The sequence below is a fragment of the Oncorhynchus nerka genome, linkage group LG15 (genome assembly GCF_034236695.1).
Source record: "Oncorhynchus nerka isolate Pitt River linkage group LG15, Oner_Uvic_2.0, whole genome shotgun sequence".
NCBI classification, from domain to species: Eukaryota; Metazoa; Chordata; class Actinopteri; order Salmoniformes; family Salmonidae; genus Oncorhynchus; species Oncorhynchus nerka.
The window spans coordinates 60,626,315-60,652,205 of record NC_088410.1 but is presented as its reverse complement, the minus strand read 5'-3'; the positions used below and the strand labels follow the sequence as shown (position 1 = coordinate 60,652,205).

The 25,891-nt window shown below is 43.4% G+C and overlaps 1 protein-coding gene across 1 annotated transcript in view; it reads left to right on the top strand.

The window, feature by feature from the left end:
* The window catches only part of LOC115143014 (apical junction molecule-like), a 33,373-nt gene extending 8,324 nt beyond the window's left edge, over positions 1-25,049 (top strand). The window contains exons 3-8 of the mRNA XM_029682968.2: positions 19,314-19,429; positions 20,302-20,401; positions 20,508-20,661; positions 21,157-21,290; positions 21,650-21,816; positions 22,040-25,049. Of these exons, the coding sequence (XP_029538828.2) occupies positions 19,314-19,429; positions 20,302-20,401; positions 20,508-20,661; positions 21,157-21,290; positions 21,650-21,816; positions 22,040-22,115 (747 nt within the window). The 3' untranslated portion in view covers positions 22,116-25,049. The remainder of the gene's footprint in view (positions 1-19,313; positions 19,430-20,301; positions 20,402-20,507; positions 20,662-21,156; positions 21,291-21,649; positions 21,817-22,039) is intronic.
* The last annotated feature ends 842 nt before the right edge of the window (positions 25,050-25,891 follow it).

The following is a 25,891-nucleotide window of genomic DNA, read 5'->3' as shown; positions in this document are numbered from 1 at the left end:
AGCCTGTCACAATATTCTTCAGTTATAAGATCATAACGGATCGAGGTTGAGGTGAGGGTTATGGTGATGCCCAGCTACTGTGGGACTCCAGTTAAAAGAGCAGGCGGAGGCAGAGATGCAGTTCAGTTTAAGAGTCTTTATAGATTCAGGTAATGGAGACGATACATGGTAGGGAATGATTGAAAGTTGTTAACATGAGAGTCTTGACTTGACTTGGTTGACTTTGTATGGAGCACGGTTGATCTAAAAGGAGACACAGAAAGGTGCAAACAATAACGAGCAATAATAGTAATGAACATACAATGAATCAGCTGTTAATGGCAATTGTGTATTTATTTTTATTTCACCTTTGTTTAACCAGGTAGGCAAGTTGAGAACAAGTTCTCATTTACAATTGCGACCAGGCCAAGATAAAGCAAAGAAGTTCGACACATACAACAACAGAGTTACACATGGAGTAAAACAAATATACAGTCAATAATACAGTAGAAAAATAAGTCTATATACAATGTGAGCAAGTGAGGTGAGATAAGGGAGGTAAAGGCAAAAAAAGGCCATGGTGGCGAAGTAAATACAATATAGCAAGTAAAACACTGGAATGGTTGATTTGCTGTGGAAGAATGTGCAAAGTAGAGAGAAATAATGGGGTGCAAAGGAGCTAAATAAATAAATACAGTAGGGAAAGAGGTAGTTGTTTGGGCTAAATTATAGATGGGCTATGTACATGTGCAGTAATCTGTGAGCTGCTCTGACAGCTGGTGCTTAAAGCTAGTGAGGGAGATGGGTGTTTCCAGTTTCAGAGATTTTTGTAGTTCATTCCAGTCATTGGCAGCAGAGAACTGGAAGGAGAGGCGGCCAAAGGAAGAATTTGTTTTGGGGATGACCAGAGAGATATACCTGCTGGAGCACGTGCTACAGGTTGGTGCTGCTATGGTGACCAGCGAGCTGAGATAAGGGGGGACTTTACCTAGCAGGGTCCTGTAGATGACTTGGAGCCAGTGGGTTTGGCAACGAGTATGAAGCGAGGGCCAGCCAACGAGAGTGTACAGGTCGCAGTGGTGGGTAGTATATGGGGCTTTGGTGACAAAACGGATGGCACTGTGATAGACTGCATCCAATTGATTGAGTAGGGTATTGGAGGCTATTTTGTAAATGACATCGCCAAAGTCGAGGATCGGTAGGATGGTCAGTTTTACAAGGATATGTTTGGCAGCATGGGTGAAGGATGCTTTGTTGCGAAATAGGAAGCCAATTCTAGATTTAACTTTGGATTGGAGATGTTTGATGTGAGTCTGGAAGGAGAGTTTACAGTCTAACCAGACACCTAGAATATGTGGACAACTACAAATACCTAAGTCAGAACCGTCCAAAGTAGTGATGTTGGACAGGCAGGCAAGCGCTGGCAGCGATCGGTTGAAGAGCATGCATTTAGTTTTACTTGTATTCAAGAGAATTTGGAGGCCACGGAAGGAGAGTTGTATGCCATTGAAGCTCGCCTGGAGTGTTAACACAGTGTCGAAAGAAGGGCCAGAAGTATACAGAATGGTGTCGTCTGCAAAGAGGTGGATCAGAGACTCACCAGCAGCAAGAGCGACATCATTGATGTGAGAGTCGATCCAATAATTGAATCCAGTGGCATTCCCATAGAGACTGCCAGAGGCCCGGACAACAGACCCTCCGATTTGACACACTGAACTATATCAGAGAAGTAGTTGGTGAACCAGGCGAGGCAATCATTTGAGAAACCAAGGCTGTCGAGTCTGCCGATGAGGATGTGGTGATTAACAGAGTCGAAAGCCTTGGCCAGGTCAATGAATACGGCTGCACAGTATTGTTTCTTATCGATGGCGGTTAAGATATCGTTTAGGACCTTGAGCGTGGCTGAGGTGCACCCATAACCAGCTCTGAGACCAGATTGCATAGTGGAGAAGGTATGGTGGGATTCGAAATGGTCGGTAATCTGTTTGTTGACTTGGCTTTCGAAGACCTTAGAAACGCAGGGTAGGATAGATATAGGTCTGTAGCAGTTTGGGTCAAGAGTGTCCCCCCCCCTTTGAAGAGGGGGATGACTGCAGCTGCAGGTCCAGATTTTGCAGCTCTTTCAGAACATCAGCTGACTGTATTTGGGAGAAGGAGAAATGGTGAAGGATTGGGCGAATTGCTGTGGGGGGTGCAGTGCTGTTGACCGGAGTAGGGGTAGCCAGGTGGAAAGCATGGCCAGCCGTAGAAAAATGCTTGTTGAAATTCTCAATTATAGTGGATTTATCGGTGGTGACAGTGTTTCCTATCTTCAGTGCAGTGGGCAGCTGGGAGGAGGTGTTCTTATTCTCCATGGGACTTGTTCCAGAACTTTCTTGAGTTTGTGTTGCAGGAAGAAAACTTCTGCTTGAAGAAGCTAGCCTTGGCTTTTCTAACCGCCTGTGTATATTGGTTTCTAGCTTCCCTGAAAAGTTGCATATTACGGGGGCTGTTCGATGCTAATGCAGAAAGCCATAGGATGTTTTTGTGTTACAATATGCAATTGCATTAAGCATATAAATTGGTAACGTTCTGCATGAATGGCCAGAAAGGGGGTGCAATAGCATGCGGCAGCATAGTAGGCCGAAGCTATTGCAGGCTAATTTATTAATGGCTACATAGCATAGCATTGCAAGCAAACAGACAATACAAAGCTAACAAAAGTAGTAAGCTTAGCCATTAAGCAGGCCTAGTTAAATTAACAAAGCAATGCACAAAAACAGCAACAATTATTAATTTCTCCATTAACACAAGTAGCATGGAGAACAGATCAATTGACTCAAAATGGCTGTTTGACTGACCCGTTAGCATTTCGCAGCCATTAGCGGCCAGTGTCAACTATACAAAACAAACAATGTTACGGGGGTCCTCTTCTTATCCTCTTCTATAAGATAAAGGACTGTACTCACATTTCAATGATGCATACTGGTTGTTCGTCGTGCTCAACTACTCAATCCTGTCTGGGTGAAGGACCCGGATTGAAAGGAGGCAACCTCGAACCTGACCATATAAATACCTTGCCATAGAGTTATATAGAGGGCACACCTGCCACGAATATCCTCCATCCTCGCTAGGGTTGAACATTTTCCCGGTATTTTACAAATGTTCTTATACCGAGAATTGTCAATAGGAAGTGTCATTCAAAAGCATTATAAAGTTTATGTCACAACTTCCGCCGAAGTCGGTCCCTCTCCTTGTTCGGGCGGTGTTCGGCGGTCGACGTCACCGACTTTCTTGCCATCACTGATCCATTTTTCATTTTCCATGGTTTTGTCTTGTCTTCCTTCACACCCGGTTCCAATCCCATCAATTACATGTTGTGTATTTAACCCTCTGTTTCCCCTCATGTCCTTGTCGTTGATTGTTCTATTGTATGTTATGTGCAAGTCATGTGTCGATGTGCAATGGGTTTTGTACCCAATTATATTATTTTTTGTATATTTTTGTTTTTGGAGTTTTATGAACACTTATTAAACGACTCCGTTTATACCAAGTTCGTTTTCCTGCGCCTGACTTCCCTGCCACCGACATGCACCCATTACAGAATCTCCGACCATAACTATAGAGTCAGCAGGAGAGGGTATGCCGACCATTGAGATGGAGGAGCGCGTCCAGAAGCATGCAGTTATGCTCTACCATCTTGGCGCCGCCATGGATCACATTGTCCAGAAAATGGACCACTGGGAGAGACAGGGAGTTCTTCCAGCGCCTCCACTAGCACAACCGGGGTCTCCCCTGAGCGCCCCTTTCCCGCCTGAACCCAGTGGGATCCGTCTCTCCTTGCCCCAGGAGTACGACGGGAGGGCTGCGAACTGCCAGGGGTTCATGTTGCAGTTAGACCTCTATCTGGCCACCATCCACCCGGCTCCATTGGACCGTAGGAGGGTGTCCGCCCTTGTCTCGTGCCTCACCTGGAGAGCCCTGTGGAAAGAGGGAGATGCCGCGTTGGACCAGTTTGAGGAGTTCACCCGCCGTTTCCGGGCAGTCTTCGACCACCCGCCCGAGGGTAGAGTGGCGGGTGAGCGCCTCTACCATCTGAGGCAGGAGACGAGGAGCGCCCAGGAGTTTGCCCTGGAGTTTAGGACCCTGGCTGCCGGTGAGGGATGGAACAACAGGGCCCTGATCGACCATTACCGCTGCAGTCTACGCGAGGATGTCCGTCGGGAGCTGGCCTGCAAAGACACCACCCTCACGTTTGAGGACCTGTCCATCCGGCTGAACAACCTGCTGGCTACTCGCGGACGTTCAGATCGGGGTCTGGTGGTTCCATCCACCCGCACTCCCTCTCCAATGCCCATGGAGCTGGGAGGGGCGGTGCGCAGGGAGACCGGAGGGGGTTCACGCTCGTGTACCATGTGTGGCCTCAGAGGTCCCACTGCCGGTCCGTGCCGGGTTGGTTCCTATGGGAAGCGAGGCAGCAGGCAGGGCGCTCTGGCGTCACCCCAAGTGAGCTGGCACCACTCTCACCCAGAGCCCTCTGTTGTTCATATGTTTGTGTCTGTCACGTTCCCTGAGTTTTCCCCGCATTCCCAGCATAAGGCGCTCATCGATTCAGGCGAGGCTGGGAATTTTATTGATAGAGCTTTAGCCTATAGTTTAGGGATCCCCATCGTTCACGTGGATGTGCCCTTCCCCGTTCACGCCTAAGATAGTCGTTCATTAGGGTCAGGGTTGATTAAGGAGGTCACCGCGCCTTTGGGCATGGTGACGCAGGGGGGTCATACGGAGACAATTAGTCTCTTCCTCATTGACTCTCCTGCGTTTCCCGTGGTGCTGGGCCTACCCTGGTTAGCTTGTCATAACCCCACTGTTTCTTGGCCACAGAGGGCTCTCACGGGGTGGTCACAAGAGTGCTCAGGTAGGTGTTTAGGGATTTCCGTTGGTGCTACAACGGTGGAGAGTCCAGACCAGGTCTCCACCGTGCGCATCCCCCCCTGGATATGCCGATTTGGCTCTCGCCTTCTCCAAACAGAAGGCGACTCAATTACCACCTCATCGACAGGGCGATTGTGCGATAGACCTCCTGGTAGACGCTGCACTTCCCAGGAGTCATGTGTATCCCCTCTCACAGGCGGAGACGGAGGCTATGGAAACATATGTCTCCGAATCCCTGCGTCAGGGGTACATTCCACTTCACCCGCCTCCTCGAATTTCTTTTTTGTGAAGAAGGAGGGAGGTCTGCGCCCGTGTATTGACTACCAAGGCCTAAATCAGATCACGGCGAGGTACAGTTACCCGCTACCTCTTTTTACCATGGCGATTGAGTCAATGCACGGGGCAAGCTTCTTCAACAAACTAGATCTCAGGAGCGCTTACAACCTTTCAGTACCACCTCTGGGCACTATGAGTACCTCGTCATGCCGTACATGTTGATGAATGTGCCATCAGTCTTCCAAGCCTTTGTAGATGAGATTTTCAGGGACCTCCATGGGCAGGGTGTAGTGGTGTATATTGATGACATTTTGATATACTCCGCTACACGCGCTGAGCATGTGTCCCTAGTGCGCAGAGTGCTTGGTCGCTTGTTGGAGCATGACCTGTATGTCAAGGCTGAGAAATTCCTGTTCTTCCAACAGTCCGTCTCCTTCCTAGGGTATCGCATTTCCACTTCAGGGGTGGAGATGGAGAGTGACCGCATTGCAGCTGTGCGTAATTGGCCGACTCCCACCACGGTAAAGGAGTTGCAGCGGTTCTTAGGGTTTGCCAACTACTACCGGAGGTTTATCCAGGGTTTTGGTCAGATGGCGGCTCCCATTACCTCACTGCTGAAGGGGGGCCCGGTGCGCTTGCAGTGGTCAGCTGAGGTGGACAGGGCTTTTAGTCACCCGAGGGCTCTGTTTACCTTGGCTCCCGTGTTGGCCCATCCGGATCCCTCTTTGGCGTTCATAGTGGAGGTGTACGTGTCCGAGGTTGGGATAGGAGTGGTGCTCTCTCAGCGCTTGGGTTCGCCACCGAATCTCCGCCCCTGTGCCTTCTTCCCGAAGAAGCTCAGCCCGGCGGAGCAAAACTATGATGTGGGGGACCGGGAGCTGTTGGCTGTCGAAGGCGTGGAGACATTTACTTGAGTGGGCTAAACAGAGTCCTGGAAATTTGTGTTTGTGCGCACTATGAAGACAATATGTACCTGCTAAAATCGGTTTCCTATTGAACATACTTCTTTCTGTAATTAATATTATAGTTTGATTACATTTTAGGGTATCTGAGGAGTAAATAGAAATGTATTTTGACTTGTTGAAACAAAGTTTAGGGGTAGATTTTCAGATTCCTTTCTCTGCATGTTGAACGACTAGACGACTAAACGTTTTGGGTTATAAAGAAGGATTTTATCTAACAAACCGACACTACATGTCATAGCTGGGACCCTTTGGATGATAAATCAGTAAAGTAAGTGAATATTTCATTGTTATTTGTGAATGTATGAAACCTGTGCCCGTGGAAAAATATTTTGATGTGGGACGCCGTCCTCAAACAATCGCATGGCATGTTTTCGCTGTAATGGCTACTGTAAATCGGACAGTGCAGTTAGATTAACAAGAATTTAAGCTTTCAGCCGATATACAATACTTATATGTACCTAAATGTTTCAAATCCATATTATTTATGATTATTTATTTGAATTGTGTGCCCTCCAGTATCACCGGAAGTTGCGTGACCCCTAGCCCTAAGAAGTACATTAAACTTTCATATAGCTCTTTGTTGACTATTGGTTGGAATTATCGTCCACCATCATCACCGGCCTGTAACCTACCTGCCCTATGCTCTCCCCTGGCCCCTTACTCTAAGTCTGAATTTGTCCTGCTAGGGGACCTAAACTGGGACATGCTTAAACCAGTCCTAAAGCAATGGGACTCCCTAAATCTATTTCAGATTATTACCATTCCCACAAGGTATGACTCCAAACACTCATAAAAGGCTACCATCTTTGATGTTATCCTCACAAATAATTCTGATAGGTATCAGTCTGGTGTTTTCTGTAATGACTTTAGTGATCATTGTTTTACACCCTGTGTTCGTAATGGCTGCTCAGTGAAACGACGTGTCCTGATTTGTCATAGATGCCTGCTAAAAAATGTAATGAGCAAGCCTTCCTTCATGACCTGGCCTCTTTAAATCAGCTTGATCCCCTCTGTCGAAGATGCTTGGACCTTCTTTTTTTATATGTTTAGTGATATTGTTAACAAACACGCCACCATAAAGAAAACGAGAATTTAAAAAAGGTTCAGCCCCTGGTTCGGTCATGATCTGGCAGAGTTACTCCACCTCAAGAATTCCATTTGGCAAAAGGCTCAGTACACGCATACTCAGGCTGACTGGCTCTCGTTCAGGTAAATGAGAAGTGCACTCAGGCTATTCGGAAGGCCAAAGTTAGTTACTTTAAGGAGCAGTTCTCTGTCTGTGGGTCTAACCCCAATAAGTTCTGGAAAATGGTTAAAGACTTGGAGAATAAAGCCTCCTGCTCACAGCTGCCTATGTCCCTTAATGTTGATTAATGTTGTTACTGACAAGGAGCACATGGCTGAGCTCTTTAAGGTTGCAGCCCCTATCATCGCCAAGCCTATCTCTGATCTTTTTAACCCCTCTCCTCTCTGGGGAGGTTCCCATTGCTTGGAAGGCAGCCACGATGCGTCCTTTATTTAAAGGGGGAGACCAAGCTGATCCTAACTGTTATAGGCCAATTTCTATCTAGCCCTCAAAAGTGTTGGAAAAACGTGTCCATAATCAACTGCCTGGCTTTCTTAAAACATACCAATTATCAACTGAATGGCTTTCTTAATGTCTATGGTACTCTCTTGTATGCAATCTGGTTTCCACTCAGGTTATGAATGTATCACTGCAACCTTAAATGATGTCACCATTGCCTTTGATTCTAAGCAATGTTATGCTGCTATTTTTATTGACGGCCAAAGCTTTTTATACGGTAGACCATTCCATTCTTGTGGGTCAGCTAAGGAGTATTGATGTCTCTGAGGGGTCTTTGGCCTGGTTTGCTACCTGCCTCTCTCAAAGTGTATAAAGTCAAAACTTCTGCTGTCTCAGTCACTGCCTGTCACCAAGGGAGTACCCCAAGGCATGATCCTAGGCCCCATGCTCTTCTCAATTTACATCAACAATATAGCTCAGGCAGTGGAAAGCTCTCTCTTCCATGTATATGAAGATGATACAGTCTTATACTCAGCTGGCCACTCCCCGGATTTTGTGTTAAACGTTCTACAACAAAGCCTTCTTAGTGTCCAACAAGCTTTCTCTGCCCTTAACCTTGTTCTGAACACCTCCAAAACAAAGATCCCCACCGGTGTGATAACTACCTCTGAGGGTTTAGAGCTTGAGGTAGTCACCTCATACAAGTACTTGGGAATATGGCTAGATGGTACACTGTCCTTCTCTCAGCACATATCAAAGCTTCAGTCTAAGGTTAAATCTAGACTTTATTTCCTCTGTTGTAATCGCTCCTCTTTCACCCCAGCTGCCAAACTAACCCTGATTCAGATGACCATCCTACCCATGCTAGATTACGGAGACATCATTTATAGATCGGCAGGTAAGGGTGCTCTCGAGCGGCTAGATGTTCTTTACCATTCGGCCATCAGATTTGCCTCCAATGCTCCTTATAGGACACACCACTGCACTCTATACTCCTCTGTAAACTGGTCATCTCTGTATACCCGTCGCAAGACCCACTGGTTGATGGTTATTTATAAAAACCCTCTTACGCCTCACTCCCCCCTATCTGAGATATCTACTGCGGCCCTCATTCTCCACATACAACACCCGTTCTGCCAGTCACATTCTGTTAAAGGTCCCCAAAGCACACACATCCCTGGGTCGCTCCTCTTTTCAGTTCGCTGCAGCTAGTGTTGTGGAATTATTGTAATCAAAAGGAAAGACTTTTAACTTTTTTCAAAACAATCCAATTCTATTATTTAATTACTGCAGTAATGGAGCTAATCCCGTAGGTGATTAGTTGTGAGCCCAACGAGCGGATTTGAGCCACAGCATTTTATAGCAAAGTCCATCCTCTTGGATATTCATGACAAACAACAGATGTATGGAATGGGTCACAAGGTTAGGATTCGTATGAAAGATACTAATAATTCACAGCAAACAGTATCTGCTGTAAAGACTGTTCTCATTGTGTAGAGACCATGGTCTGGCCCCCAACTCCATACTGGAGCCATCTCCCCTTGGTACCACAGTACACAAACATTAACTCATGCTATGGAAAGTGGTCTTGTTAGGTTTATCATCCAAAGACATCGCAAATCTCCCAGAGGCCCACTTTCAGTTCACACAGACACAATAGAGTTATAAGAATCCGCTATTCTGTTGCATAAAACAACCATTTGATGCAATTACAGTATTATAACATAATCTTGAATTTTTCCCCCCACACTAGCGACTGGAACGAGCTGCAAAAAAACACTCAAACTGGACAGTTTTATCTATTCATTTAAAGACTCGCATTATGTATTGTTGTCTCTACCTTGCCTTTGTGCCGTTGTCTGTGCCCAATAATGTTTGTACCATGTTTTGTGCTGTTACCATGTTGTGCTGCTGCCATGTTGTGTTGCTACCATGTTGTTGTCATGTTGTTATGCTACCATGCTGTGTTGTCATGTATTGCTGCCATGCCTTGTTGTTGTCTTAGGTCTCTCTTTATGTAGTGTTGTGTTGTCTCTCTTGATGTGATGTGTGTTTTGTCCCATATTTATATTGTATTTATTTGTATTTTTAATCCCAGCCCGCGTCCCCGCAGGAAGCCTTTTGCCTTTTGGTAGGCATCATTGTAAAAAAAGAATTTGTTCTTAATTAACTGACTTGTCTAATTAAATAAAGGGGGGGGGGGATAAAAAGACTAATAATTGTCACATTTTGCTATGTAAAAATTATAATAAATGCGATCAAATTTAATTCGTATTGGCTCTTCATTAATTCTCGTTTCCCCTCCAGATTAGAGAAGACTCTAATCTGTCAACTGTAGGCTACCAAAATATTTGATCAACTCCCAAATATTGAGAGAGAGAGGCTTTTTTCACGAGCGCATATGCTATCACCAGCGAGTGAGCTCCACGTCATTGGGTGAGTCAGTGGAAAGTATTTTTAGGACCGTCATTTCCTCCTCATATTGTAGCCTACAATATGTCTCCTCACACCTAGGCTATTGATGGATTCAAGACAAGGTTGTTTTCATTGATCTCAGATTCTCAGTTTGTCAGTGTCAAAGTAGCCTGTCATTTCTATCTTTTGTGCGGTATTATGGTGCTTTCCAGACAACTGGGAACTCTGTAAAAAACAACGAGGTCCAATCATGACGTCTCAATCTTCAGGTCGGAAAGTCGGAGCTCTAGAAAGAGGCCAAACTTCCCCACTTGGAATTCCATGTTGGATGACCGTTCAAAATACATGTTCCCAGTTGGAGCTCGTTTTTCCCCGATTTTCCAGTTGTCTTGAACACGCTGATGTCGGACGTCGGAGATTTCCAAGCTCCGAGTTCCCAGTTGTTTTGAAGGTTGCATTTAAAAAAATTAAGTCTCCAATCATGTCAAATGATGTAGAAATGCATGAAATGTGTTTATAAAAGGCCAACCATTTCCTGGACCCTAGGCCACAAAAAAAAACGTTTCCCATGTGTGCAACTTCTGTAAGTGGCTCTACTCTCTGCTCTATGCCACTACGGAAATGTGATGATATTATTATAAAGGTGATTTTTTCTTCTTCTCATGCGTTCTGGTACCTCAGAACTCCTCAGGTCACCCCCCTCTCGCGCTCACTTTTTGTTCCAGCACCTCTCAAATCAAAATCACAATCAAATCATATTTTATTGGTCACATACAGATATTTAGCCGATATTATCGCGGGTGTAGCGCAATGCTTGTGTTCCTAGTTCCAACAGTGCAGTTTGAGTCCTGATAAAGTATTTCTTAGTCATTTAGAACATTTTCTACACATTTATTTTCACTTTGAAAATGTGGACTACGTTGTGTAGATTGATAGGAAAAAACATCGAATTTAATCCCTTTTTAGATAATTTTTTTATGGCAGCAAACAGTAAATGTGAAGACTGTGCAACGGGTGTGTAGACAGACATTCAATAGCGACTGTAGATGTGAAAAAGGAAAGGAAATTGAGAGTTACAGGAAGGACATACCGACCTAAGAGTGAGAGATAGAGGAGGAAGAGAGGATAAATTGTGTTCGGAGACAGAGTGATAAACTGGTGAAGGGGAATAAGAGAGAAGCAATGTGTCTGTCGTACCTGAGGCTTCTATGGGTGAGTGATCTTTTTTTCTCATAGAAGAACAAACAGCTACATTGAAAGCGGTCACACTTTCCGTCAGTGTAAAAGAGAACTAGAGAATTCAGGCCAGGTGACATGGTTAAATATGAATGTATTATGAATATGAATATAATCTCAATTGATCCATACGCACCACACAAAGAATGTAGCTTTAATTTTGAATATCAATCTGGTTCTACCCGCTAGGAAGAGTCACTGCTAAAAAAGTTATGACATTCCATGCACATTGGTGGGATTGAGAAGTATCAAATTAGCCACACGATCTAGTTTAGTATTTTGATTATGCAAACACCAAACATTTTGAATTTGAATGAAGGGTTTGAGTGACAGATGTATATGAAAGCAATTCTAGAGCTATGCAATGTTTTGAACAAACATATATGGAGACTGCTCCTGTTGCTTTGTATTGACATTACCACCGCATTTACGTGTAGCAAATGCTGTTCTGCTTCAATGTGTTATTTTTAGTAGGCTGACTAATGCAGAACTATTATTTTCAATGAGTCATGTTCTAAGTATTTCCCCTTCATCAGTGATTCACACTTTCTTTGTTGTTGTGTGGCGTACTTCCTCGTTCTATTGTACTACACTCGTGTGTTTACATGAAAGTGCAGAGATAATTTTTGTGTGCAAAACAGATTTGTGATTCATAGAGTTGGATTGTGGGCTCTGCTTTGCATTTTTGCCATAATGGTTTCTGTGACAGGGGAAGGTAACGCTATATAGGTCATTCTCCATTTTAAAGCCCTCAATGGCGCTGCCTATGCTGAAACAGGCTTTGTGTCATGTGAGAAGTTTATCCAAGTCTATGTTAGCCTTATATTTATCTCACTTCCTTAATTCCATTTTCTTTGAATGAGTGGTTTGCCATTTAGTCCACTAAGTGGTGCTAAATAACCAAACTACATTTACTGGAATAAAAACCTTTCAGTGAATCCAGTCTTGTTTACTGCACGTCATGGCAATCCCTCCTTTCACTGGTTTCATGCAGATTTGAAAAGCTCATTATGAACAAGTAAGCTAGAGCTAGAGTAGAGTAGAGTCAGCTAGAGTAGAGTCAGCTAGAGCTAGAGTAGAGTCAGCTAGAGTAGAGTCAGCTAGAGCTAAAGTAGAGTAGAGTCAGCTAGAGCTAGAGTAGAGTCAGCTAGAGCTAGAGTAGAGTCAGCTAGAGCTAGAGTAGAGTCAGCTAGAGCTAGAGTAGAGTCAGCTAGAGTAGAGTCAGCTAGAGTAGAGTCAGCTAGAGTAGAGTCAGCTAGAGTAGAGTCAGCTAGAGTAGAGTCAGCTAGAGCTAGAGTAGAGTCAGCTAGAGCTAGAGTAGAGTCAGCTAGAGCTAGAGTAGAGTCAGCTAGAGTAGAGTCGTCAGCTAGAGCTAGAGTAGAGTCGTCAGCTAGAGCTAGAGTAGAGTCGTCAGCTAGAGTAGAGTCAGCTAGAGTAGAGTCAGCTAGAGTAGAGTCAGCTAGAGTAGAGTCAGCTAGAGTAGAGTCAGCTAGAGTAGAGTCAGCTAGAGTAGAGTCAGCTAGAGCTAGAGTAGAGTCGTCAGCTAGAGCTAGAGTAGAGTCGTCAGCTAGAGCTAGAGTAGAAGTCAGCTAGAGTAGAGTCAGCTAGAGCTAAAGTAGAGTACAGTAAGCTAGAGCTAAAGTAGAATCAGCTAGAGCTAGAGTAGAGTCGTCAGCTAGAGCTAGAGTAGAGTCGTCAGCTAGAGCTAGAGTAGAAGTCAGCTAGAGTAGAGTCAGCTAGAGCTAAAGTAGAGTACAGTAAGCTAGAGCTAAAGTAGAATCAGCTAGAGATGGAGTAGAGTCAGCTAGAGCTAGAGTCAGCTAGAGTAGAGTCAGCTAGAGCTAGAGTAGAGTCAGCTAGAGCTAGAGTAGAGTCAGCTAGAGCTAAAGTAGAGCTAGAGTCAGCTAGAGCTAGAGTAGAGTCAGCTAGAGCTAAAGTAGAGTACAGTAAGCTAGAGCTAGAGTAGAGTCAGCTAGAGCTAGAGTAGAGTCAGCTAAAGCTAGAGTCAGCTAGAGCTAGAGTAGAGTCAGCTAGAGCTAGAGTAGAGTCAGCTAGAGCTAAAGTAGAGCAGAGTAAGCTAGAGCTAGAGAATAGTAAGCTAGAACTAAAGTAGAGTCAGCTAGAGCTAAAGTAGAGCAGAGTAAGCTAGAGCTAGAGCTAAAGTAGAGCACAGTAAGCTAGAGCTAGACCTAGAGCTAAAGCAGAGTAAGCTAGAGCTAGACTGGATCTAGGGCTAAAGTAGAGTAAGCTAGAGCTAGAGATAAACTAGAGCTAAAGTAGAGTAGAGTAAGCTAGGGCTAGAGGAAGTCTGTTACTAGTCTCCCACATGAAAAAAATACTATATCATGCATACAGTACTATAGTATTCACTGTAGAGTTCTGCGGACTTTACTGTACTGTTTACAGTTAACTATATTATAGATACTGTAGTAATGGAACTGTAGTATATTCACTATAATAAATAACGTAGTGTTTTTGCAGATTGTGGTATACTGTAGTATTTACTGCAGTGTTTTGTGGACTGTACTAGACTGTAGTATTTACTGTAGTGTTTTTGCAGATATTACTTTCCATGGATACAATATATGGTCTATACTTGGCATGTAGGTTTCTCACTTATGGGTGGCACAAATTGTGATATGGGGGAGGGGAATGAGCAGGGTATATGCAAATTAAATACTGTAGTATTTACTATAGTTAAAAAAGTGTAGTGTCACTGTAGACTATAGTGTTTTTGCGGAAAATACTGTTTTTTTTGCGGATAATACTGTAGTATTAACTGTAGTATTCTATAGTATACTACAACACGCTATAGTACTACACATGATCGAGGGATGCTACAGTGTGTAGTATAGTATTCTACAGTATAATACAGTTCACTATAGAATTCTATAGTAAGTACTGTAGTATTTTTTAATGTGGGCTGAGAGAGCATAGTGTCAAAGGGTCTTGAGTATTTGCTATCCAAGCCCCAGGATGAGCAGCCAACCATGAGAGGCCTGTTCAGACTGACTGATTCACTGACTGATTGATGGATTGACTGTCGGACTGACTGACAGATAGATGGGCAGTATGTAGTAGTGGAAGGCATGCTAGCATAACTTAATAATAGAGTAGAATCCTCCCCCCGCCCTCCCATCTATCAACACTGTTCAACAACCTCACTTCTCTCAAGACAGCAATTCATAAATACCATACATGGTACTTCAAGTTAGCTCTTGCTCTCTGTCTCTCTCCCTCCGTCCCTTGTCACCCCACCCCTTGCTGAGAGAGTGTCGCCTTCTCTCTCTCTCTCTCTCTCTCTCTCTCTTTCACAAACACACACACAAAGACGTACACAGCAAGAGAAGGAGGGCTCATGGACTGACAGAAAAGTTCCCCCTTCTCTCCTTTTCCTCTTCCCCCTTTCTCTTTCTCACACAAACACTGTTCTCCTTTCCTCTCTCTCCCTCCTTCTACCTCACATACTCTCTCCATATAACTCTTTCTCTCTCCCTGTTTCTCTCTCTCTCTGTTGTCTCTCTCTCCCTCCTTCTACCTCACATACTCTCTCCACATAACTCTCTTTCTCTCTTCCTGTCTCTTCCTGTGTCTCTCTCTGGTCTCTCTCTCAGTACTTTCTCTCTCTCTCTCTCTCTCTCTCTCTCTCTCCCTCCCCTAGCCTGAAAAAGGTAGGCTTTTCACTCCGGCACCTGCCCTTACCTACAGCACAGAGAGAGGGCGAGAGGGAGGCGAGAGCAGAGCAGCACCTTGGCCCAGCCTCACCTTCCTGTGGGATTTTCCACCTTACTTCTTAACACAGAGCCCAGCTTTGTTTGTTGTTCTCTGGGAACGTTGGGAACATTCCCTCAGCTCTGTGGAGATCAAAGCAGAGAATGAAGCTCACCTCACCTGGCTGTGCATGGATGGATACCCGAAGCGGTCAAGATTCCCATCTGATTTTCCCATTTGATCCCATTTTCCGAAAATAAGTTTGAGGAAGGGTCAAAAAGAACCTGGGAGTTCAGGGGGTTTTAACTGCAGGAGAGACGGACAGGTTTGGTGTGTGTGTGAACGAGGGAATGTGCCAGAGCAAGAGAGAGAAAGAGACTTAATAGACAAAGAACATAAGTGAGAGCTAAAGTAGTTCTACGTAGTCTATTTTTAAGGCTGGCTGGGCATTGAGCAAGAACAATACATACAATAAGGAAAATAGTCTATCAGCTGCAACAGGAGTCATAGATTTATAACTTAGTACGTTTTCACTTTCAGGCTGTTTCTTAGTGTTTGTCAGTCTAGTTGTCACTGTGTGTGCTCAGATCCATTGTAGCGAGCCCTGTGGTGTCATTGGAGGATTTTGTTGTATTCTGAGCACACGGTTGGCCAGTTAAAATGATTGCCAGGGCTAAAGAAGAACAGTTGTTTCAGGAAGCGGGAGTGAGGTTTATACAGGAGGACATGGGGAGATAAGATGGATCCTGCCCTAGCAGCACACTTTGGACCTAAGTCAGACTTTGATGAACTCAACCTGTACTGGCTCCTGTTGACTATCCTGGAGGAGGACAATTTCTACCACCGCCATCTTTGAACTTTGGCACCAGGAAGTAAAACACTGTCAGGGGAGAGGGTTATCTCGACCTCAAACCTTAATCCACATTTTTTTAAAGTATTGACTCTTGGTTACCTCGTTTCACTGGTTTCCATGGTGACCCCGTCAGCACGGGGACCTGTCAGCATCATCACGTGGTAGCCAACAGCCATGCAGTACCTGGGTGGTAAACTGTCCTCCGCCCAGGTCCATGTCTCTGGCTGGGTGGGCAGCGTGCGTCGTTCCCTACAGGGGGCACTGAACTTAGTCTGGGGAGATGAGGAGGAGGTGGTGGTGGTAAAAGAAGAAGAGGAGGAGAAGGAAGAGGAGGATGAGGGAGAAGGTGGGGTAGGGGGCAGGAGGTTCGACAGGGCTGTGTCACCTCTGCGTAGCTTTGCCTCCCGGAGCCGGCAGTCCCTGAGGTTGTTCTCTGTCCGGAGTCGCCAGCGGATGACGCTGCGTAGACGGGCAGCAGACACCAGCGCTGTAAGAGAACCTGTCTGAACAATGTCATTATCTGCACTTTAACCAAAACCTTTTTCCAATGAACATGGACATAAAAGTGATACTTAGCCAAACAGCTTCTTTCTCTCCATAGTCCGTAGGGCCACTACTTACACGTCTTTCTCCACCTCTATCCCTCCAACACCTTTCTACCTATTGTTGCTTATTCCAATCCTTCTTCTCGACCCCTCAGAGGCTTGTGTAGGCCTATGGCATATGCCGGTGTGTGTGTGTGTGTGTGTGTGTGTTGTTTATCAGTATGCATACGGTTAGCATTTCCCTCTGTCAGTGGTGTGAACGTGGGGACACAAGGCCTGCGGGATAGCGATAAGGCCCATGGAAACACTGCTGTGTGTGTTTGTTACCTGCTATGAATTTACTCATAATGCGTCTGCTCATGCTAACCTCACTTTTAGCCAGTGATAGGGAAGCTTCTCTGAAAATATAATTTACCAAGCTACCAATTGCTTCACACTGGAAAAAGTTAAGCTACACTAAACCTACCCTTGAGAAAAATATAGTTTACTTAACTAAAGTTACTTTGAAAAAGTAGTTCACTGCATGCAAACTACTTTGTGATTATCACATCTAAATCTGAAATGTCATAGACTACAAATTGCAAGAACAGTTTGCTCTGAAGTCAAATGTTAACAGAATGTGTAATTTAGCCTATTAAACACAAAAACTGTTTCAAGTGAGAATAAGGCCGGTCTGATGCCAAAAAATAAAGGAAATGCTTGCCTACTTCACCCATATTTTATTTTCTTTGTGGAAAAAAAGGTAGTGTGTATTTCCAGTAGTTAGCTACACTGCTACATGGCAAAAAAAAAGTCATTAACTACTGAAAACACTACCTAGATTTGAATTTAGTTTAATTATCACCAAGCTACAGCAAAATGGAGTGAAATTACTATACTGAACAAAAACATAAACGCAACAACTTTTTACTGAGTTCAAGTGGCTGGTCTCAGACGATCTTGAAATGCTCACTAACAAGGATATAAACAAATGTAGAGAAATAAGCTTTTTGTGCTTATTTTTTTGGAACATTTCTGAGATCTTTTATTTCAGCTCATGAAACACTTCACATGCGGCATTTATATTTTTGTCCAGTATAGGCGACTACACATAGTTCTCTATTCCCCAACAGAGCTTTAAGCTACACCCCTTAGCGAGATGTGTCTGTGCCTGTGTAATTTATCGCTGCATGTTTTCGAGGACATGCTAGCTAGCATTAGGTTGTATTTCAGTCTGGATGGCTTTAAGCCCCCCAATACTATACTGTAAAGATGTTCAAATGAGGTGTGACTGCAGAGCACTAGCAGGAATCCTGCTCTGTCTTGACTTGTAACCCTCGCCCCACCCCCACCTATTATACTCATGCTGTTTGGATCCCCGCGAAAATAGTTTGGTTGTGTCATAACATCTCTCCCCAAGATGTGAACATTATTCCCAGTGGTGCCACCCATACGATAACATCCTCGTATACTACTTTAAGTCGCTTTGAATTGTATAATACTGCTAAATGTATTATATTTTTTTATCATAGAATGACTCCTTGTTTTGAAGGAGAATGGCTCCTTATTTTTGAATGACTTACTGCAATCGATATACACTAGTTATGATATTATCGCTGTACACGTGGATGACTTGCCCTTGATGTAAAAAAAAGTGACTTTAAAAAATATATATTTTCATACCACATTGCTAGGTCTAGTCACTATAGCATATAGTACGAAGTTGTCCTAAATTCCTAATTTGGTTACATATTACTGCCCACTTTATACACTGTAAGCTTTCTATGTACACCGGTGGAGATTTGTGAACCTGCTAGGCTAGCTGCCTTCTGGACTGCTATACAGCTGCCGGTGTAACACCAGCAATTTCACTCAGCTACTGTACATACCAGACAGGGTTGTGAAGACAAAGTCAAAAGTAGTGCACTATATAGGGAATAGGGTGTCATTTGAGACAAGGCCAAAGTAGACCCAGTCCTCCTGTCTGCCACTGTGCTTACTCTATGAGGACATAGCCTGCTGTACTGTAGGCAAATCTCCTGATAGAGGTTGATTCATCTCCACAGTGACAAGGCCAGCCAGGCCAGACGCATTGTGCAAATTAAGTCAGACAGAGAAAATAGCTCCTGCTCTGTCTGTGTGTGTGTGTGTGTGTGTGTGTGCCCGACTCACCCAATCAATCTGCAATCAAGGCAGTAAAGAAGTTATGAAGAAAGATGTTTACCAAATCAAAAGCTGTTCCTCTCCCACTGTATTTACACCGGGTTGGTTTCAGTGGAGGCTGGTGGGAGGAGCTATAGGAGGACGGGAATGGAATGGAATTAATGGAACGGTATCAAACAGATCAACCATATGGAAACCACATGTTTGACTCCGTTCCATTGATTCTATTCCAGCCATTACAATGAGCCCGTCCTCCTATAGCTCCACCCACTGGTCTCAACTGGTTGGTTTTGTTGCTGGGTAACATAAAAACGACAATAGATTGGCATGTGCGCCTTGACAAACACTAGAGTGAGGTGAGGTCAAAGAATGTGTGTGAGACTGTCAGTGTGTCTGTTAATGTGTGTGTGTCTGTGTGTGCGTGTGTGTGTGAGGGTGGTGTTGTTTGAGGACAGTGTACCCTCTGTGACCAGCTCATTAAAATATTAATGCTTGGCTGGTTGTTTGACCTCTTTCTTTCTCTGTTGTGATGAACTCTCTTGGATTCACGTGCTCTCTTCAACAGTGTTCTCTTGCAACCCCCTCTCCTAGTCACCTCACACGTTTAGAGGAATGCTCCTTTACATTAACATTATATAGGCCCTCTAAAAGTGTCAGCTGAGTATTGGTATCTGTTTTGCTCCCTGCATAGTGTCCCTCTTCATGAAACTTACCTAAAGTTTTGATAACTCTCTCTTTCTCTCTCTCATCAGGAGCAGTTGAAGTGCTGTGTGGGGGCGGGAGAGGGACATGACACAGAGGCTCTGATTGGTGGAGAGCTAGACAAGCAGTATGGGGGATGTGACACTAGACTGTCTGAGGATGACAGGTGGGTACAGGAGAACCACCGTACAATAGCCCTATTCTACTGATAACTACACTATGGGTGCATGTCAATAGTCTTAAAGATCCCACACACCAGTAAGATTGTCAAATGTTTGCTTGCCGAGAGCACTCAGCACCTCTGAACAGTGTCGGCGGTCAGTCTCTTTTGTGTTCACACCGCACAGACTTTGAAGCCATCAGCCTTGTTAAAATACTCCAAACCAGAAGGTGGCAGTAGTGTTGCATTCTTAAGCTTAGTTTGGCAATGCTAGTCCCTGTGTATTTTGCTTTTTAGGTATCCAATGTTAGCTAACTAGCTAGCTGCACTAATGTTGCTATTGTTGTAGAAAGCCCTTGTTGATACTAGCCAGATGGCCACAGCTAGATAACTAGCTAGCAAGATGGCAAAAAGCAATTTCATTCACTCTCCATAATCCCAAACTGCCAGTGTCAGCCCATAGACATTTTTTTCCCTAGCTAGCTAATGTTAAATAAACCGTTAGCATGTCATTCGCTAGATAGCGTAAGATATTTTTTAGCTTTTTGTTGTCACTCCTGTCGGGTCCCCCACATGGAGATTTGTGCACTCTGATTGGCTCAAAGTCAAGCTGTCGGCCACTGAGGAGCATTGCGATTCTATAAGTAGGTAGCCTACCAAGTCGGTACGCAGAAGGTAGTTAATTTGTTCTACCAAGACAAAGTGAAGGTAGCATACTTCTTCTGACATCTGCTGGTTAATAAAACATATTGCAGGGGGACACATGGATTGTGTGAACCCACATTGGAGCAGTACCAGATTAAGTGGACAAAGGTTTTCCATGTGTATGCCCACATTTGAATTGTTGGGATCTGTTTTTTTATTCCCCACATCCTAAGTCTGCAGACGACAGTGGAACAGATCTCCCCTGTCACAGCAGATGAGCCTAACAGCACATCTCCACTAGAAGAAACAGAGGAGCTATTAGCCTTTCCTGATGTAAGTCTCTTGCCAAGGCCTATCTGGTACTTTCAATATGCATTTGTAGGCTACGATATTTGACTTGGCTTGTCCCTGCGTGTGTGTACACTGTGTGTGTGCACAGATTTCTCCTCTATTGGACACCAGTGCTCAGCGTGCAAGGGCAAAGCTGAGGAAGAGTCGGAGGACCCGCCCCCCTCGAGCTGTCCATCAGAACTCTACCACAGCAACGCTTGAGGAAAACCGTGTCCACGACTGGAGGTTCTGTGACTCCTCAGGTTAGTAGACAATTCCATTTGTCTACTACCTACCCCTATTTTTTTATTTTGTATTTAACCTTTATTTAATTAGGCACGTCAGTTAAGAACAAATTATTTTTTACAATGACGGCCCACACCGGCCAAACCTGTATGACACTGGGCCAATTGTGCGCCGCCCAATCATGGCTGGTTGTGATACAGCCTGGATTTGAACCAGGGTGTCTGTAGTGATGCCTCTAGCACTGAGATGCAGTGCCTTAGACTGCTGCGCCACACGGGAGCCCAATGTTGCTAAATCTGTAGAGATCATGTACATTAGTTCTAGACAAAAGGTTGATAGCTACACCTTGCCCTCTAATAAGCTAGGTGGAATTTGCGGCATAAATTTCCTTCACCAATCTCATTCTTTCAGATACACAAGTGGCTAGGAGGTAGAGGTTAAGGCTCATTGCAACCATCCCTCATTAAAAGTAATTCACACAAGACCAAACATCTGTTATACCCCTTTTTCAGATAAGGTGGACTCTCTAACAAGGGGAGATTGTGAGTCTGATGAGGAGCAGCCCAGAGGGAGGGAGGTATGTTCACCACCTTCCCAGCCCCAGAGAATACCCCTCTTTTCTGGAATGGACCCGTCCGCTCTCAAGGTACAGTATTTAGATGCTCTCAATCCACCGATGCTCTATGTTACACCCTGAAAGATTTACTGAGGCTAAGTGTGCATCCCAAATGGCACCCTATTTCCTATTTAGGGTTCATAGGACCATAGGGTTCCGGTCAAAAGTAGTGTACTATATAGGGAATAGGGTGCCCTTTGGGACATAATCTTAGATGCAATCAAACCTGCACTGCTGGACATGCTGCATGACAAAGTTCCTAAACCATAAAAAGTGCATATTGGGTGATAAGTGATTGTTTACTGCAGGATTTTTCTTAGTGCAGGGAACTCCTTACTATCAAAAACGTTTAGAGCATGACTTGTTCTTACCTCCACTGCCTCTCCTAGGCCCAGTTAAAGAAGCGAACAGGGGGAGGAGTTAAAGGAGCAGATACAGACAGTCAGACAGACAGTCTTGCTCTGTCCCCCTCTCAGCTCTCCCGCTCTCCCGGATGTTCCTCCTTCCTCCCCAGGACGTCACAGATACTACCCCCTGTAGTGAACAAAGATGTAGGGTATGTTTAGTCCCAACATGCTGCTCTTATCTTACTAGCATAAAACCACAGTTTCATTATTGTAAGTTATTTTAGTAGTTTTAAAATGTTATTCAACATGAATCAACCAAATGTGATGAATGAGAACAACTAGCAACACAGATGACTGAAATAGTTAGCTGGGTAAATGAGTTAGCTGTTAGTACAACGCAAACCATTTGATCTATGTTTGTGTGACCCTCAGGGGGGACTCGTCTCCTTCATGGCTGCAAGAACTCAAGTCTAAGAAGCGCTTGAGTCAATACAACAGTGAGGACTAGCTGAGTGGATGGACCTCATTTTTACACCAGCTATTACAAAAAAAATACCTATCTGATCACATTCCCCTTCCATACACACCTTAAAGTGTTAGTTGACTCCAAAGAAAGCCTATAGCTTGTTAAAGGTTTGCAGTCTGACGTAGTCAGACACACTTTGATTTGAGTGAACTATCACTTTAAAATATGCCCTGTATCTGTGTCATGTAAATGAGCTTTTATTCCTGTTTACCTCTAGGAGATACCACCCAGCTAGCACATTCAGTTCCTTGGAACTTGTAGGAATGTACGTTTTTGGTTTACCATTGGTTCTGGGAACAAAGCCATTCGTATCTTGACCGGTAAAACGAAAAGTTCTAAGAAAGGAAGTGAAAACGTGGTCTGTTCTGGAAACGTACATTTTTAGGTTGCAGAGAGATTCTGAGAAGCTTTCCTGGGAGGTTTTATTAACGTTCTGAGAACGTAAATGATAGGTTATTTGAAGGTATTTATATAACGTCCTGAGAAAGTGTTTCAATATGACTTTTAATAACACTGATAGCTTAGTTTGAACTCCAATAACATATAGGACACATGGAAATGCATTTTCTTTTATTGTGCCAGAGTCTAACCTATGATCTTCTGTTTTTTATCCATGGAATTAGTCAACTGTGCCACCAGGATGGAGCTAGCATGCCATGTTTGTTTTTTACTCATACAAAGCTGATCATTTTAATCTATTCAAATAGACCCCATTTCAAAGGAAACAAGCACTAATTAAGTTCCGGTATGGCCAATTAGTGGGCGTAGCCAACACACTTAACAAGATAGAGGATAGAGAGTTTTGTTAATGCTGAGAACAGAATGTATATGTTTTTAAATAACATTCTTTAGAACGTTCTCTCAATGTTAGTAAAGTTTTTGTGTTTTTTATGGAAAATGTTCTTAACGTTCTCTGAACAATTTGAGAACATGAATTTAACTAGAACCTGTAGGAAACGTTATGCTGAAGTACCAAAATTACCACAGAAAAATGTTTGTTTCTTAATGTTCTTTGAACTATTGGAGAACATTCTCAATGTCAAACCAGTTGGAGAACATTCTTAGAATGTTACCAAAATTGTAATGAAATATAACCATGTTTGAACTTTTTGGAAACATTCTGTTAAAGTAATGAAATTCCAAGAAAACAATGTTTTCTTGTGAAGTTCCTTAAATGTGCTGAGAATGTTCAAAAGCCAAGCAACTATCCTGTACCATTCCCAAAAAGTTGTGAGAAGGATGCATGCAAAATAACCATAGGACAACCACGCTCTCACCAAGCTCTAAGAAACATATGGTTCTCAGAACATTGTGTGCTAGCTGGGCATTGACTTGGAGATCATCCAACTGATGCTGTTGTTGCTGACAAACACCCCTGTGACAAACACAGCAGTGACCTGGACTCCCTCCAATTGTGTGCCTTTCCAGAAACTCCCTTTTTTTATTGACAAGCTATGCAAGACAATGGAGAAGCATTGGATACTTTCCTGCCCTGCGTTGTGACCATCTCTTCGACTTTTCTATTCGTCAAAGGAATTATAAGCATGTAGACTATTTGCAACACACACACACACACAGAATATTTGCAACATTTGGACAAGTGCCTCTCATCCCAGGCCACTATATGTTCTAGACTGTATCTTTCCATCCATCCAAATTTGCATGCCAGATTCTGTGTGGGAGCTTGACGTAATTACCTGTTTAGGTCATGCACACAAATATCCACAATGCCACAAGGTTCACATACATACTTGAATTGTACATCTTTTGGCACCTAGCCAATGGAACTTTCCTTCTTTCTCAATTGATCTCTTGTTTTGAACTAACCCGTCGGTTTCTTTTCTCTGTTATGTTATGCACTCACTCGCTGCTCTGATGAGCTGCTCTTGATAAAAGTATCTGGTAGATACAACAATATTATCTCTACTCTATCCAAACAAGAAAAGGAGAGGAATAGCTCTGTCTGCACCCTTGTTGTGGTTTGATTAGAGACAATGTCTCAACACCTGTGTACAATAGGTCTTTCATCTGATCTCAGCCAATAACAAACCAATACACATGTGCTTACTCTGCCTGCCATGATGCCCAAATCCTGCAATAGTGCCATAAAGCACTTTAAGAGTGATCCATTTACAGTAACAATGACAGGTGCACTAGAAAATAATTGTATACAATACCATTCCCCGTCCATAGGTGCAGACTGACATTGACAAAATGATGTCTATCAAATAATAAGTACTAATTTTACACATTCAGATTCAAGTATATTTGGGCAAGGTCCTATTGTAGTTGCATTAGTAATAAACATGTTGATCTGATATGTCTGTATGTATTGCTGTCAGCCACAGATAAGATCTTGTTTCTTCTGAGTGTTGATCAGCTGATATTGTTCATTGCTGCCAGATCAATTAAGGAGTATTTTCTATCCGTGTTTTTTGAAAGGGTGCAAATCTCTAACATTTTCACTTTCATATTATCTTCATAAACGTTCACTGGAATAATAGAAAACACAAACAATGCACACACTCAGAAATGCATATACTTAGGCCTATATACAGTAAGAAACATATTTTGAATGGCACCATAGTGTTTTTGACACCTACACCTACTTGTCTACATTGACTGTGTGAAAAGTGGGTAACACCACTTGACACCCAATGTCATAACACGTTATGATATGGCCATAACCATGTCATAACAGCTGACATAACTTGTCACAATATATATGTATATATATGTCACAGCAGCTGTAAATATATATTTACACATTTATTCAAATAACTTTTTTTGCATGCCAAGAGGTTTCCTTTCGTTTGAACGTTTGTTTCTTAAATCCTTTGATGTTGTTGTAATGAATTATTTTTAAAATAACTTGTAGAAAATAAACTTTTATGACACTGTCATGAAGAATTGTGACCATCTTGTGTAACTTTACTTAGACTAAGAAAATACACTTCATGACACTGTGAAGAAGCACTATGACCATCGTAATCATATAAGCCAGATTGGCCTATCACGTACATGCCCTTATATCAGTCATTAGTCAAAAAGAGGGTGTCTTGTCCTGCTCCTGCATTCATCTCAGTCATCAGCAACAGAGCATTGGGGTAGGTGCATGTCTGACATCAATGTGTGCGCAATTACAATGATAATTGAATATGGTCAATCATTTTTTTATATATATACAGTACCAGTCAAAGGTTTGGACACACATACTCATTCAAGGTTTTTATTTTATTGTATTATTTTCTACATTGTAGAATAATAGTGAAGACATCAAATCTATGAAATAACACATTCGGGGGGAATCATGTCGCAACCAAAAAACTGTTAAACAAATCTAAATGTATTTTATATTTTTCAATGTAGCCACCCTTTGCCTTGATGACAGCTTTGGACACTTTTGGCATTCTCTCAACTAGCTTCACCTGGAATGCTTTTCCAACAGTCTTGAAGGAGTTCCCACGTATGATCAGGTCATTAGCTGCTTTTCCTTCATTCTGCGGTCCAACTCATCTTCAACCATCTCAATTGGGTTGAGGTCGGGTGATTATGGAGGCCAGGTCATCTGATGCAGCATCACACATGTAGGAACCACACATGTGGAGATAATCCGTTCACCTACTCTGCGTCTCATAAAGACACGGCGGTTGAAACCATAAATCTCAAATTTGGACTCATGAGACCAAAGGACAGATTTCCACTGGTCTAATGTCCACTGCTGTGTTTCTTGGCCCAAGCAAGTCTCTTCTTCTTAT